General features: G+C 38.0%; 1 protein-coding gene across 1 annotated transcript; it reads right to left on the bottom strand.

Annotated features, from left to right (window-relative positions):
- Nucleotides 1–392: 392 nt before the first annotated feature.
- LOC148028108 (uncharacterized) lies at nt 393–1,680 on the bottom strand. Its single transcript, XM_087689789.1, has one exon. The coding sequence runs from the start codon at nt 1,258–1,260 to the stop codon at nt 640–642; it is 621 nt and encodes a 206-aa protein (XP_087545915.1). The 5' UTR covers nt 1,261–1,680; the 3' UTR covers nt 393–639.
- Between the last annotated feature and the right edge of the window lie 13,228 nt (nt 1,681–14,908).

The following is a 14,908-nucleotide window of genomic DNA, read 5'->3' as shown; positions in this document are numbered from 1 at the left end:
ATGCTTAAATGAGATTCTTTGTCGCTGAGGTTAGGGATAGCACTATTCCATACTATAGGAGCCTAGACAAGACACTGCATTATGCAATTAGTGAGTGAGACACTTCATTATGGGGATTAGTGCAAGATTCTAATAATCTTATGATCATCTTTGAGAGAGAGCCCAATATTTAATCACCATAAAACCCTTGACAGGACAGACCAGAGTGAGAATAATTGGCATTATAAGAACCCCTCAGGCAGCCCCTACAACCGGCATGTTCAGAAAACATTGGACATGGTAGCTTTCTATAAGAAGGTTTGTAGCTCAAAGGAAGAAGGTAAAAACTGCTGTAACCATTGTCTTGACAGACACAGAAATTACTTGAGAGAAGAAACGAAAATCTGCTGCAATTGTCAAGTCAAAACACTCAATAACCTTACTTTTCTTCTGACATCAAAGCAAGCAGAGAAACCATTTTTCTCTGATCAAGAACCTCAATGCACATACATACATTACAATAGACAAGGATGAGATATTGAGATCTTGATCGAGAAAGGGAAATGTTCCTTCATGCATGGATGATGATAGATTAAGGGGAGAACTAGAAACATGGTTAATAATGTGTTGCAGACAAGGAGAGGGTAACAACAGGAGAATTTAGGATTGGGAGAGCAAAATTGATGATGATGGAGGCACTGATGTCTGATGGTGATGATGGTGGTGCTCATGGGGGCGGATATGGTAGAAATCCAGCAATTCTGAGAGCTCTGATGCACTCTGGATATCCAGATGGTTGTCCTCCACCATCCACAGGAGATGCTCGAAGAGGATGGGCTCGCAGGCGATGACGAGCCCACCGCTCTGCGCAAACCCTAGCTCCTCCTCTGTCTTCTCCAGCAGCCCCCTGAACAGGGGGTGGTTCAGATGCTGGGTCCTGATCATGAAGCGCCGCCGCTCGGCGCCGACATAGACCGCAAGGAAGCCCTGGGGCGGGGCATCGGCGGAGGATTTCGACCTCTCTGTGGCATCGTCTTCGGCGTCATCGCTGTCCTGGCTGCTGTGGTCTGCACCCGCAGTGGTGGCGTTCCGGCTGCAGGCAGATCTACGCCGCCGCGGTGACAGTGCAGAGCCCAAGCTCACCCAGGCCTTGTGATCCACCATGGCTGCCCTTCTCCTCCATTTCTGCAGCATTTGCCTGAGCCTCACTATCTGGTGCACCTTGCTGATCTTGACTGGACCCTCATGGGAGGGAAGGGAGGCAAGCTGGGCGGTGCTCATGGTGAATATGGTATGGCAAGCTATTAACAGATGACTGCAGTGCAAAGCTAAGAGTAGTAAGTAGGTTGATATGGCGATGCAGACCACAAATGGGCTATAGCTGAGAATTGTCAATCAGAGACGCCTGCAGATGGGCTATGGAGGATCTTCAATCAGAGCAAGAGATGAAGCAATAGGATGGTGATTATATTGTGGAGATGGCGAAATAGATATAGCCAATCCAATCAAGTCTTGCCTGACCAGATCATTCAATCAACCTTGATAATAATCACAGTAGGAGACTGCAAAGGGGTGTGTTATAGTAGAGAATCAGAGAAGGGAGGAGACCCAATGACTATCTCTAAGAGCACTACATGAATCAAGAGGAGCGATGGTAGAGAGAGCTTATAAAGGAACGTACTAACTAAAATTAATTCCTGAGGATGAACCAAAATTCCCCGAGGATTCTCATTTTAAAATGCATGCACTCTCGTAGCCAATCAACCACCTTTACCACCACCCACACATGGGCTTCTTTTTACCTTTCTAGTTTCTACCCATAGTTTACCAATCAGAGAGTAATATATTATATTAGTTGATAAAAATAGTCATTTACAAAACAAGACTTTGGCAATGACTTTTTTTAGTCAGGAAAAAGAGAGACTCTCGATCATAGGTCCACTTTGGCTTGAAACGAGAGAGAGAGAGAGAGAGAGAGAGAGAGTTACTTAGTGACATGGATCATGGTCTTGTCCTTCACACATAGGTACAAGGGCCAATCTTATGTTCCGAAGGTCATGCCCCAACGGTTAAAGCTAGTCTCTCTCACATGTCACACAATCTTATGTTCCAACTCCAAAGGTGATATCCCAACAACTAAAGCTAGATTAGAAGACTATGGGTTCAAGTCTTCTTGAATGCATATCTTCCTAGGACTCATTGCGGTCACATGGTGTGTCCATGTAAGGTAAAGCTCTTGCCCACTTGAACTCTCTTGCTTAGTAGGGTCATAGAGGAGGAGAAGCTTCATCATTTACTTGACCTTTGTGATTGTGTTGTTAGCACATACGAACGATGTTAACACGGCCCTTATTTTACTATTTTAGCCAATACTTGTGGGGGAGGCATACCTCATGTGCACTAAAGATAGAGCTAGTATTTACTGGTTTGACAAATGACACATCAACATTTTCCATTACAAACACAATATAGATTACAAAGACATGGAGATAATGGGAAAGGCAATGGAAGAAGGTGGGGAAAGGGATCCAACCTTTTAGGATCTACCCTTAATCTGGCATCAAACATGATACATGGCAACCTTGCAATAATATAAACTAGATGTAAACCAAGAGATTCACTTTCGAATATGTAAGATGGCATGTGTGTGCATAGGAGAGGGTTAATATTTAGTGGAGTTATAGAAAGTGAGTAGAAAGCATGCATTATTAGTGTGTATAAGGGGTATTTACATACTGAACATGCAAGGATATGATGTAATTGCCTCCACTATGTTGGCCAACCATCAATAGTCCATATATTCATCTACACATATTGCATGGATAAGTGTAGGTATGGATATATTCCTAAAGAAATGTTCTACTACATCCTATATTTGAAAAGGCCTCCTTTGTGTAGGGTGGCATCAATGACAAGTGATTATTTAACAATCAAAAAGTCCAAAGAAAACATGATATAATGAAAATCAAAGGTTAGGATTAAGTAAGTCCCTACACCCCTCAAGTATTCAGTCTTTAGAGTCACGCTTTTGCATTGACCTAAAAAATTCCACATATTCCATGATATACTTAAAATGTTTATCTTTTGAAATAATCACCTCATTTGTGGTGTTAAGTGCTCTTTGAAGAGACCATTAAAGCCTCACAATAATCCATTCTTAGAAGTCAATAAGATGGTCTAGTATATAAATGAAAATTTGAAGAGTTACCAATATGATTCCTATGAAGAGTAGTAGATTAAATGGTCTCAAGGTTTATCACCAAATATGTAAGTTTATCACATTAGTTCACTAGGAGAGGCATTGTAATTGATTAAAAATGAGTAAATTTACAAGATTACACTTTTAAAAGAGGGGGTTTTAAATTCACTTCGAGAAAAACCCAATACATTTTTAAAGAAAGAGGGTTTATTTTATTAACTCAACATGTGTAACTAGAGATATCATTTAAGCACCCTCTGAAAGCAAGTGATATGTAGGGTTTCTTATAGGTGCCCCCTAGCATATGACTATAGATTCCAAATTCATGGTATCATTTGAGTATGTTTTCTTGCACCTAAATATTGCAATCTCCAAGTATTTCTGAGCAAACAAAATGGGCTTGTACTAATAGTAAGATCATATTGTACACACGAAAAGTTTTATTTCCTTTTTAGTTGTGACTTACAAATGTAATCAAAGGAATGACATATGGAACAATATCAAAGGATTCTCCTTGTATCCTAAAGAAACAAAAGAATTCACTATATATCTACAAGCAATATAAGTTTCAACTACAATGAGCTACATGAAAATCACTAAAGCCAAGATTGAAGTCACTACTAAGGGGAATTAAATCTCAGAATGTTTAAAAAGGAATAGTGATATGTTTTGATACTATTCATACAGTGGAACAAACATGTGCTTGTGTCCTTTTAGTGACGTTTCAAGTCTCGAGGTGGGACAAGCCACATGGGGGACTCTTGCTTTACAGATCAATTGCAACTTCAACCTATCTTTAATTTCAATTTGTCTTTAGTTTTCAACTTACTTTAATATTTGCAAGTGTTATGCAAACATGCCTCAACTACTATCACTATTCAAAGTAGTTGTAAGAGGTTGACAAATTTGGGCAATTGTCATTTTCTTTTCCAAAGTAAATGATAAAGTCCACTACATGTCCTTCTTTGGCTAGATTTTGAACACTTATCATGCATCTACTTTTAAGGTGTTTTGTTTTGCTAAACCCTCATTGTCGATGGCCACAAATGTCCCTAGAACATGCACTTAACACATAACCCACGTCTTGTGGGATGCATTATCAATTGCATGATTTTGGCTATGAGAAAATATCCTAATACTTTCCTTCAACCAAGTTTTGTGCAATGCAATTTTAATTGCATGATTTTGCTTACCTTTGACGATCGCATCATTTTTGGCTTTAGAAGTCCCACACTTAGAAACACAAGAAAGTTAAGGAATCTTCACAAAAGTTTTGTTGGATACGCCCTTAATTAATAGATATAGTCCTTGATGAAAATGTGTTCACATACATTATTTAGGTTTGATCATTCCTTCCCATGATTTAAAAGAGAGAGCATTATCTAATAATGCGCTTTAATTTAAAGCCCTACCAAGGGACTTAGTGAGAGATGCTATGAACTTGTTGAAGCATTAGCTAAAGGCTCAAAATGTATCATGCTAGATATGAGAAAAAGCTCTTCTATAGCAATTACAATATCCCTTCAAAAATCAAGAGAGAACACTCAATCAAAGAAAATGAGATGAACTAGACCATGTATCTTACTATAGTGAGTTCTCACATTGTTCAAGAATTGAAAACTACATTATAAATGTGTTAAAGGAAAATCAATGTGAGTGCATACTCAAATATCAATACAGAGAAGAGGTATGTAGTAATTTTATTGACCAAACACATTTCTCATAACATGAGGCCCTTTTAGTTCCATTGCTATTTTAGGAGTTCCATTTCTCAAGGTGCTTCATGGCACTCATGCCAAATCCTGATGGTTGAAAGGTTACTTCATTGCTTGATTGTCCTCACTCAAAGATTGTATGGAAGCAATACTAATGACTATTGTTTAGCTCAAGTTAAGCTTGCATATCACCACACTATCTTGTTATGGACCTCATCTTTCCTTAGACAATGAACCTATGCTTGATAGCAAACTCACAAACAAGCACAAAGACAAGTTGCACATTTGGGGTTGTCCTCCACATTGTTAGCATAATCTCTTTTATCCCATGAAGACAAATAGTTCACAATGTGGCTAATGTACATTCCTAGGTAGACCAATGCACAATGGTTCTCTATTTGCACCTTGAGGAGCAATAAAATAGATTATGCCATTTGTCCCTTTCATAGAGCTACATTCAAATATGTGCTTAGAACTTTTCATCATGGATCATGTGTTTATGCCATTCAATTCATTAACCCTCCATCAATGTATGCCATTACTAGTTTGGTAGAGAACATGTTCATGTTTGTATTTGTTAAATAGCAGGAATGTTTTTCCCAACAAGTTATTTGCATAGCTAGTTTATATTGCAGGGAATTATTTGCATAGGTAACTTGTACAATCATTTAAAGTATTTTGAATTGAAGAGAATGTTTTTTCTTGTAGGTCCAAACATTATTGAAGACTTTGTTTGTGCTTGCAAATTCTAATCACTTTGTGCTTTCCACAACTATAACTAATCGCTTATATGTTTACATATGAAAAACTTCATATGTGCATTAGACTCGAAAGGTGTAATGTTGATGTTACCTTTAACAAAGTGTAAAGGTTAGTGTTTCATCATGCTTATAAGACTAACGTTAAAGATGTTTTTATTTTAACTAGTAATATGTAGTAATGCTAATTGTGCAAAAACAATAAGATGTAGCTTTCTTATTTTGTTCTCATCGTACCACTTTTCCAAACAACCGGGATCATCATTTTAAAAAGAAAATGTCACCTTTTTTTAGAACAATGGTTGATAATTATGGAGGTAAGTTCACATACCACACCCACATATAGACATGTTGTAAGGGTCAATATCATGGTTGTCATGGTTGTTCTAGACACAAGTACACATATCACACACATGAAAGCATCAAATTAAGATCTAATATTGCTTTGATGTGTAAACATTGCAAACATTCACCGAATAAAAATAATGGGACCAAGGTTTTTTATGGAAGGTGAAACATAGTTTACTCTTGTCGAGGCTTCATGTTTACACCCCGTGAAAACTTCTCAAACTTGTTTTCTACATTATTTATATCTTCTTGGTTGGGTTTTGAAATTTGATAAGGTTTTCTAATGTACTATTTCCAAGTGGGGTTTTACTATAAGGTTTGCCTCTTGTACACCTTGGTAGTTGTTTGTGATACCTCTATCTTAGAATTGTGGAGTAAGCATCCTTCTCTTTCTTTGATATATATAGTGTCCACATGTCAAAATCAAGTTGTTTGAGATCCAAATGCTCAAGGTTATGGCTTTTCATTTCATAATGAAAACTTAAGTTGCTATTGTCTTGCACTTTTGCCAATGTTGATTATATCAATATACACCATCATGTGAGTTGGACCCTTCAAGTGCAAAAGTTACCTACTTCAAGGATTCCTTTATAGAGCAGTTGAAGGATGTCAATAAAGCAAGATATGCTTCATATAATGGAGTGCACAATTCATACAAAGGCACTCTCTCTACCTTTGGAATTACCAAGTTAGACATCACCATTGATGATTAGTTGTCAGTCACTTACATGAAATACCATATCTTTTTAAAAATTTTAAAATTCCCTCCAACCATATATTGATCTTGAAGCCTCCACTCACACATGAGTATACCCAACCAATTGGGTTGTTGTGTTGGGTGTATGAACTACCATATTGCAACATTTTCATGGCCCTGACATGGAAAGAGAACCATTGAAAATATAGGGCATCTCCAATAGCTTTTTTAGTAAGGACTCACTAAGGCATTAAAACAATCAACTTTAATATGGCATATCTTTCGAGACGATGTAAATATGTCAAGTAATATAAATCTATTTTTTCATTAAAAACATAGGCCATGCTAACAATGCACTTCTATTTAAGAATTTTCAACTTACATGTAGGAAATCCCATAGCTTAGTCCAAGTTAGCAGCACTAATGTTCAAGATTCAATAATACCCCCTAGTTATAACATTTTGAGGATTAAATAGATCCTTTTTATAATGCTTTATAGAATTAGATAATAGATTTTGTAGGAGATGTTTCTTCTCTCAAATTAATGAACCCTTTCATGTATGAACTTTTTGGGTAACTATATATTGTTAAATACACCTTGTCTCGCTCCACATACTACCTTCCCTGTGTTTGACTAACAAACCCCTCTTTAGTGAGAAAATGGGCTTAGCTTCCTTTGGTCACCTCCATAGACAAGCTTTATAAAGGATTTTGCCATGGAGATGCCATAATAATACTATAAGCATGCCAATAAGAGAAGATACCAATAACAAAGGAGACCACTGTGTGATGAGAAAGTTTAAGGTCACTAGCCTTCTTGTTGCATGAACCATGGACAACTCAATGCCAATCGACTCGAGAAGTTATAGGAGGGATTTCCAAATTAGTGAAACCCCCTATGAGACACTTGAGAATAACACAAGGAATTTGATTATGTGACATACAAAAAATAATTTCATATTTTAGGTACTAGGAGGGCATTATTTTAAAACTTGACAACTAAATTCATAAAACATGAAGCATTGTGATGGTTTACATTAGGTGAGGTGGCATCTACTATTTCAAATAACCAAGATTCAAAATGATCTTGTGATGACTAGGGCATTGAAAATGTATTTAGAAACCCTCTGTGATATGAAGTTATTGGAACCCCAGTTTAAAAGCAATCTAATAATTAAATGAATAGCACAAAATCCACAAGACTTTCAAGATCCAGAAAAAACATGCAAGTTGATCTAACTATTTTAACAATGGCACCATCTTGCCGAGCACAAAGACAACAACACTTAGCTTTTCCCTCTATCCAAGGGAATTGATGAGACCCATTACTAACGGCTATTTGGTTTTTGTGGTCCAAATAAGTGACATAAATCAAATTGCATTAAAAATTTTGAGTAGTTGTAAGCATATCTTACAATGGTCGATCAAAAGCCCAAGAACCAATTTCTTTGTTGACCCAACATAATGAAAGTATTTTTTCTTTCTTCGTTTGTCATGACTTGCACCAAAATTCTTTAAGATTACCACATTGCTAATCAACATGTGCAAGGAATCTTTTCAATAATTGGGACTTTTTACTAACTCAATTCCATATGCCTCTTTTCTCCAATTTTCATAATGTGCCATAGATGTATTAAGTAATACATATGTGCATCAAAGATGGACTAGTATAAGCCCAAAACTTATCTACATCTAGATGTATGCTTATAAGCAATCTTAGACATTGAGGCTTGATGCTTACAAAACCCCTAAAAATAGCTAGGCTATCTTTATTTACATAACTTGATTAGGTCTACTTGTGGGATTTTATTCTCTTTCTCATGAGTACTCTATTCCTGTTGGCCTAAGTGTGGTTTAGCATGACTGCTCAAACTATGTTCCAAGGCTTAAAGTTTTCGTAATCTATATGACCCCTATCACCAAAGAGGGCACATCTCACCCTGATTCAACCAAAGAGGGGACATCAATCAAAATGTGCAAAACATGTTTTTGATTATTGTCTAATGTTGGTTTTCACTTATGTTTAGTGTTCAACACTTTTCATGGCTTCTACATCCCTTCAAAAAGTGTATTTTGCCTTTCCTATTGTTCGGTATCCTTGGAAGCATTGGGTGAAAGAAAGTTCTTAATTGCCACATAACTATCTCATTTACCTTCTAGGGCAAGATGCTAAGAGCAATTTCACACAAGCTTTGTCAAGAAGGAAAATGGGGACTTTATCAAAGCTCTATGTAATATGTGGCTTCATATGCAAGAGGGCAACAAAACATTTCATGGTTAGCTACTAGACCTAGCCCTTCAAATCCTTTGATATACCCATGGCACCTCTAATCACTTTATAATATTAGGTTTTAATTTTAAATAGTCAAACTCCACATCTATAGGTCCATGGAAGAGGATATCTAGCCAAATGTATTGGCGATGATTTTCATTATGGCATGCTAATCACCTTCATGTATCTGTACAGATCATCTCCAGGTATCCAGTGCAACGCCAATCTCTCAATCATTCTTCACTATGCTCGAAAGAAATCTATATTCAATGCAATCCCACCTTAAGATTGTAAAATTTACCTTCAAAACTCAAAAGTAAGAGGCGAGGAAACCTTTGAAGATGTGAAATGTTCTAGCATTTGCATTGGAAGGTTTTTTGTGCAGATTGGGAAGAAGGCTTTTTGGGAGGATATGCGCACGTGAAGCTAGACTCTGCGATGTGGGTACGTATACAATGAAACGATAGGAGATGGAGATGGAGTGGAGTAGAGAGTATTTTTAGAGTTGTATGCACGAAAAGGGTAAGTGAGGAGAGGGAGAGTGGAGGGTGGCTGGGAATGATTTGCAAAGAACTTTGGCGTTGATAGCGGGATGTTAACTATCTTCTTTTCGGATCCTTTGCATGTTACTTTACATTGGCGCGCTTCATGAGACTGACTCTCTCTCTCTCTCTCTCTCATCAGCTATATTGTCTATCTAATACTCGTGGGTAGTTCAATACCTTCATGTATGATTCAAAACTTATTTATAAGCCCAAGACCCACTAGCTTACTAGTAGTAAGCCAATTCCACAAACCCAATGGTTAAAGGTTCCATTCTCACTAGCTATATTGAGATACCATGTATTATATGTTAACAGTGATTATAGCTCCAGTTGGCTTTTTGGTGATCACGTGCATGCAATCGGAGCGCATGTAAGAGTTGGCAGTAATCATGGCCCAAAAGAGTTGGTAGTAATCATGCGATTTGGGCCGCCACCAAATTATAAGTATTGATGTAAGCCTAGATATTCAATTCATATTACTAAACCATGTTTTAATGTGCTAACCCTCCCATTTCTTCTGCCTTTCCCTTCCTCCCCACCTTTCATAAAGATGGTTGAAGATTCTACTTTAGTTGTTATTTTAAAGCCTATCAAGTTGATATTTTAAAACGGATCAATCTAATTGAACTTTTTTGGTGGGGCTAACATAAGTTACCTTTATGTACATCAGTTTCTATCTTGTATGACTCAATTATTACTTGAAAAACACAACGATGACATCCACTTTTGTCAAGAATCATTAAAGCTAGGCATTTTTATTACTATTCTTGTAACTAGGAACTTTTAATCCTCTATACATTCCCACACGTTCCTTGTCTCATCATTCATTTCTTTGCAAAAAAGCAACTAGCCCCTTATAGTAAAAAACTTTATATTAGTTGGCACTTGCATAGTGATACCTAACTAAAAACATGAGTGGGACTATATAAGAGATGAGAGGGAGAGAGAGATGTGTTGACTTCGCCAAGTGACCTTACAATACATGATATGTCGGGACTATATGGAAGAGAAGGATGTTGACTTTGACAAGTGACATTGCAATACATGATATGTCGAAACATTTCTTCCTAAAAAACTTGGTTTCCAAGTTACTTCAAAGTGCATTCTTCTTCTCAACAAATACATGTTTGCAAGATGATTCTAGATGGATTAGCTATGTTTATTTAGTATGAGCATCCATGGTAGAAGCTCATATGTGTCCATCCATTTTTTGTTATCTATCCTCTTTTTATCTCTCTTGATTTTCCATGTATTCTAAACACTTTTGATATTATAGCCATCAAGGATATGCATGTATGAAAAACAAAATCTATCAATCTAGCTATACAAATTTCTATGTGTCAATTGGAATACATTGCCTAAAAATCCATCCAACAACATACTCATCTGTTTTCCATCTTGTGAAGATTCTCAAGTACCTTTACATAAGAATCCACCATAATTTAAGGGACATTAGATGCCTTGGCCTTATCTTTTCTTGTTTAGGTTAGTCATCCATCTTTTGCGTGCTCAAGCCATGCTCGTTCTCATAAGGCATCCCACTCATATTTTTATAGACATCCTTACAATCTCACACATTATTATGTGTATACATTGAATTTTGGTGCTAGTGTGTCCTCCTCTCTTTCCACATTTCTTGATCATGTTTGATAAGATCAACTTTGATTGTGTCCACCCAAGTACAATGTAAACATAAGAATGAGTGACTTATAGTTTGCATTCGGTTTTTGTGAAAGTTGATATTGGAGGATCTAGCATATACAAAAATTACACATGGATTGTTAAAGAAATATTGTGATGGTTGTTACTCTCCCTAGATTAGTGACTTCTCCAATAGAAGTCAATGAGCTTATTCTTTAAGACATGTTTACAAACATATAGCTTTTGTTTTTAGCTCATTACCTCAGTTTAAGTCATGCTCTCTACTTATGATGCTCTATAGACTATAGTATATTAAAAGATTATGTTTATTTCCTAGCTCCTTTAGGATTGATATTTAGTTTTCAATCGGGAAGATACTTTTATGTGCAAGGATTGCCATGGCATTGCAAAAGGCCTACACTATTGCACACTTTGCAAACAATATTTGCTTATGAGTGACGTGAAAATATGCCAGTTGACATATTTGCTTCACTTACAATAACCCCTTATACTTAGTTATGTACTTAGTAACCTTTATACTTAATTATGTATCTTCTCTCTTCAATCTCATTGACCCTCTTCATCTATCTCTCCCTTTTCTAGACCTCATTGATATCATGGCTTTGGATTTACACGTATTCTCTCTTTGTTAATAATATTTCCCTATGTATGGATTATACAAGTCTCTACATGATTCCACACTACAATTTCCATCAAAACACATTAACTGACTTAGTTCTATATGTTGAGTGAATTTATAAGGCATCTCTAATATGAGTAGACATTATACCACATTGCATGTGCTCCACCAATACTAAACAAAGAGAAGTTTTTATAGCTAATACATTCATGAAAGAAATTCCAATAAACTCATCATAAAGACTTGTAAACTTTGATAAAAAGGAGGCTCTTTTAATACATGTGCAAGTCGATATGGTAAAGAACTACTTATGAACACCTAGGTTGTATTTTATGTTATTTGAAAAGCATTTTGCATGTGAATATGGAAAAATTTTACGTTACCTATCAACAAAATTTTGCATGCTAATATGTTAAAAAATTATGTTCTTGCAAGCTCCGAGCTCAAGAGGAAAAGATGGATAAATGTGCTTTGATGACACAATGATCACTCAGTTATGGAGAGAGATAGGGAGACATCAATAGAGAGGAGGAGAACAAAAGTGGGAGCTATAGGACAAAACTAGCCGAAAGAGCGAGGGGCGAAGGTTGGTACACAAAGGGGATGAGAATAGTATGAATGCAAATTATGCAGTAGTAACAAATCTAGAGTAACGTGGAGAGGAGGGAGGTGACACAAACTATCATGCATGTACAAATCCCATACCCGTATTATTTTGGCCCAAGTTCTAAAAATCTTCTTCTTGCCATTTTTAGTACTATAAGTGTATCTAGTGTCCTTGATTTTTTTTTGCCAAAAACACTACTAAATGGATACATCCTAGCATGCTTTCACCCACACTACATGAACTGTATATAATAGCCTTTTTGTTGCATAAGGCCATATTATCTAAGTATCTACTCTTATGTGCTTAGGTAATGGTGGCCATGAGCATGTTAACATCACCTCAAGCATGTCTACAAATATACTTGGAAGGGAAGATATGCTTTTGTTGTCTGTTCATACATTTACCTTCTCTACATTGTTTGTTAATGTTTTGGGTCTACGTTTGCTTGATCGATAGTATTATTCCTTGCTTTTGTAGGGCCTTCAAATAGGAGTTCAAATATGGTGGAGCAACAAGTTCGCATTGATGGAAATGAAATTTTGATTGAGGCCACAGGATGCATATGTCAAATAGAAAGGGTCATGGACATGCATCGTCTTAACCTTGTAGTTCTTTGAATGGTTATCATGTCATCAACTCAGGGTGATGTGACCCATTAAATGCCAATGATTATATTTATAGCCTTTTATTATTAGCCATGACATAAAGGCATGTACAACATTTATAAGTACTCAGTACAAGATATAGACCTTATAGCGATGTTTAAAGCGACGAAAATACAAACAACAAAATTTGCCCCCGTCGTCGCAAAAAGCGTCGTTATTGACGACGCCATAGAATCATCGCTATATGTGTCGCTATATGCGACGCATATAGCGACGGTTACAGAGAATTTGCGACGCTCATAGAGACGCCAATAGGGACGCGAGCAGTAAATTTGCGACGCAAATAGCGACGGTAACAGAGAAAAAAAAAATTGTGGCAGGGCAACAAGCTGCCCTGCCACATATAGCACTATGTGTTGTATGAGAGCCATACAAAATAGTTTCTGCACTGCTGCATACAAAGCGCTTGCAAACAAAAAGAATGTATACTGAAATCATAAAACTGATACATGAAATAAATACATGATCGCATAAAATGCGATTGGTACAATCATGAAACGATATCACTAATACATAAAAAATATCTACATAGATCAGGCGACTAAAAACTAAAGGTGTGTGAGCTCTAAGGATCCAAGGGCGAGCTACAAATCCTCGTCCCCTGAAAGCTCGTCCCGCCGCAAAGGAGCATCAAACGAATTCTGCAGAAAAAGAAACAACATATCAATCCACCATACAATAATGCATTCAAATATCTCATGGTAACTACGGACAAGAAAGATGAGTGACTTACAGGGCCGCCGCATCTATACAATCAGTCGATCAATGCCCTGAGACCGTGCCTCTCTGCATATCGAGTCTCAAGCCCTTGCGGATCGCAATTTATAATGGAGTGCTGCAAAGAAAACAAAATGCTAACTGTTAGAAACATGATTGTCAGTACAAAGAATATCTCAAAAAAACAAATAAGCAAAACAAAAGAGAAACTTACAAAGTCCTCCAAATATGTCCTGTGGCCGCCATTCCTAAGATGATGCACCGATCCGGCCTCGATTCGTGCCCTCGCCGCCTCCCGCTGCTGACTTCAACATCCTGGCGAATTTGTAGCCTCCTCCCTCAGTCGGCGCCAGTCGTTTGCATCTAACCACTCGGGCTTTGGAGCCCCACTCTTGATTGCCTTGCGTGCGTCGGATCGTCTATGTGACATGTATGCACGCATGCAATCCATCATCCAGCCCGTAGAGAATCTATCTACTGCGGCTGGCACCGGGAACTCCTCGTGCAAGGATAATACTATGTAGTCCTTGCTCCCCTCCGGTATGTTCCTCCAATGATCCAGGACGTTGTGCCGAAAAACTTGTTGGCACAACTCCCTCATGCGAGCCATCACCCTCCTCCCCTCATCATTCATGATGATGGCTCCTGACCTACTATCCACTAGGTATCCATAACCCCTAGGAGTCTGCCTAAGATGGGCTCTCTCCCATCTCCGTCCACACTCCTGGGCATATCCAAGAGACCCCTGTACATCCGGTGTACCGACGGGGGTACCCTCTCCTTGAGTGCCACTCAAAGGGGTGCCACCAAAAGGAGTGCCACCAAAAGGCGTGCCATCTACCGATGGCTGCGCAAAAGCCGGAGTAACTGGAGTCGATGTCCCCACAGGTGTGACAAATCCTGGAGGTGACGCAGCTCCACCAGCTGAACGACAAGACGGAGACACCGCATCCGTGTCTCCACAACAGCACCCCCCTGATCCTCCTGCAGTCGCAGTCCCTCCCTCTGGCCCAAGTCGCGAGCGTCGAGATCGTCTGCTCGAAGCTGAAGCATCTGATTGCGCTGAAGCAGATCTAGCAGAGCGTGATGAAGAACGAGACAGCTCCTGCTCTGCCATCTCTCTAA

This window comes from Lygodium microphyllum, chromosome 12 (genome assembly GCF_053477565.2).
Source record: "Lygodium microphyllum isolate KBCC chromosome 12, Lygodium_microphyllum_v1.1.10, whole genome shotgun sequence".
In the NCBI taxonomy this organism is placed as follows: domain Eukaryota; kingdom Viridiplantae; phylum Streptophyta; class Polypodiopsida; order Schizaeales; family Lygodiaceae; genus Lygodium; species Lygodium microphyllum.
Note: the sequence above shows the minus strand (reverse complement) of the source record. Positions and strands in the feature narration are given on the sequence as shown.

What these genes read in the sequence shown, in the direction of transcription:
- LOC148028108 (XM_087689789.1), bottom strand. Translation starts at nt 1,260, where the DNA reads ATGAGCACCGCCCAGCTTGCCTCCCTTCCCTCCCATGAGGGTCCAGTC.